General features: G+C 41.4%; 1 protein-coding gene across 1 annotated transcript in view; it reads right to left on the bottom strand.

The window, feature by feature from the left end:
* Window positions 1-67: 67 nt before the first annotated feature.
* LOC147818094 (uncharacterized) overlaps window positions 68-505 on the bottom strand; it is a 4895-nt gene continuing 4457 nt past the window's right edge. Inside the window, exon 5 of the mRNA XM_087178695.1 lies at window positions 68-466. Coding sequence (XP_087034821.1) covers window positions 68-466 — 399 coding nt within the window. The remainder of the gene's footprint in view (window positions 467-505) is intronic.

Genomic DNA, 505 nt, shown 5'->3' with positions numbered 1-505 from the left:
AAAAAAAAAGACATTTTTTTCCTTCAAGATGAATATTACATGTCGTCTAAATGACAACTCTATTTCCTTATCGGAAGATGTTGGAGATGCCTTTTCTCATAGAAGAGAAGAATCTGGAGATGGCGTTGCGTGGATTTGGTGATGTCAGTTGTCTTTTGAAAGAGGAAGCAATGTAGTTTGCAAGTTGTGGTTCCTGTAACTTCATGGAAATCAGAACCATCTCTGCACAGCGCCACTTCTTACAAAGGTCCTTGAAAATGGTCTTGTCGATGTGTTGAATTGTCTCTGGGGTAATGTGGAAATTGGTGCCTTTGACTTCAGCCCATGTTTTTTCAAACAGATGTTGAATGATGACACCTGAGTCTTCAGAAAAGTTAACTTTTGCCTTTCTGAATGCGCGGGTAACGAGTTTTTCCACGAGAACCCTGACAGACATTTTGTTTTTTTCTGCCTGTGCTCTTGAACCCTGCAGAGGTTCAGACTCACAAACTGAGGCAGACGCTGC

This window comes from Seriola lalandi, unplaced genomic scaffold, assembly GCF_002814215.2.
Source record: "Seriola lalandi dorsalis isolate HSWRI2012SDOR001 ecotype SW California unplaced genomic scaffold, Sedor1 jcf7180002054695, whole genome shotgun sequence".
Taxonomy (NCBI): Eukaryota; Metazoa; Chordata; class Actinopteri; order Carangiformes; family Carangidae; genus Seriola; species Seriola lalandi.
The sequence above is the reverse complement of the archived record's forward strand: the minus strand, read 5'-3'. Positions and strand labels throughout refer to the sequence as shown.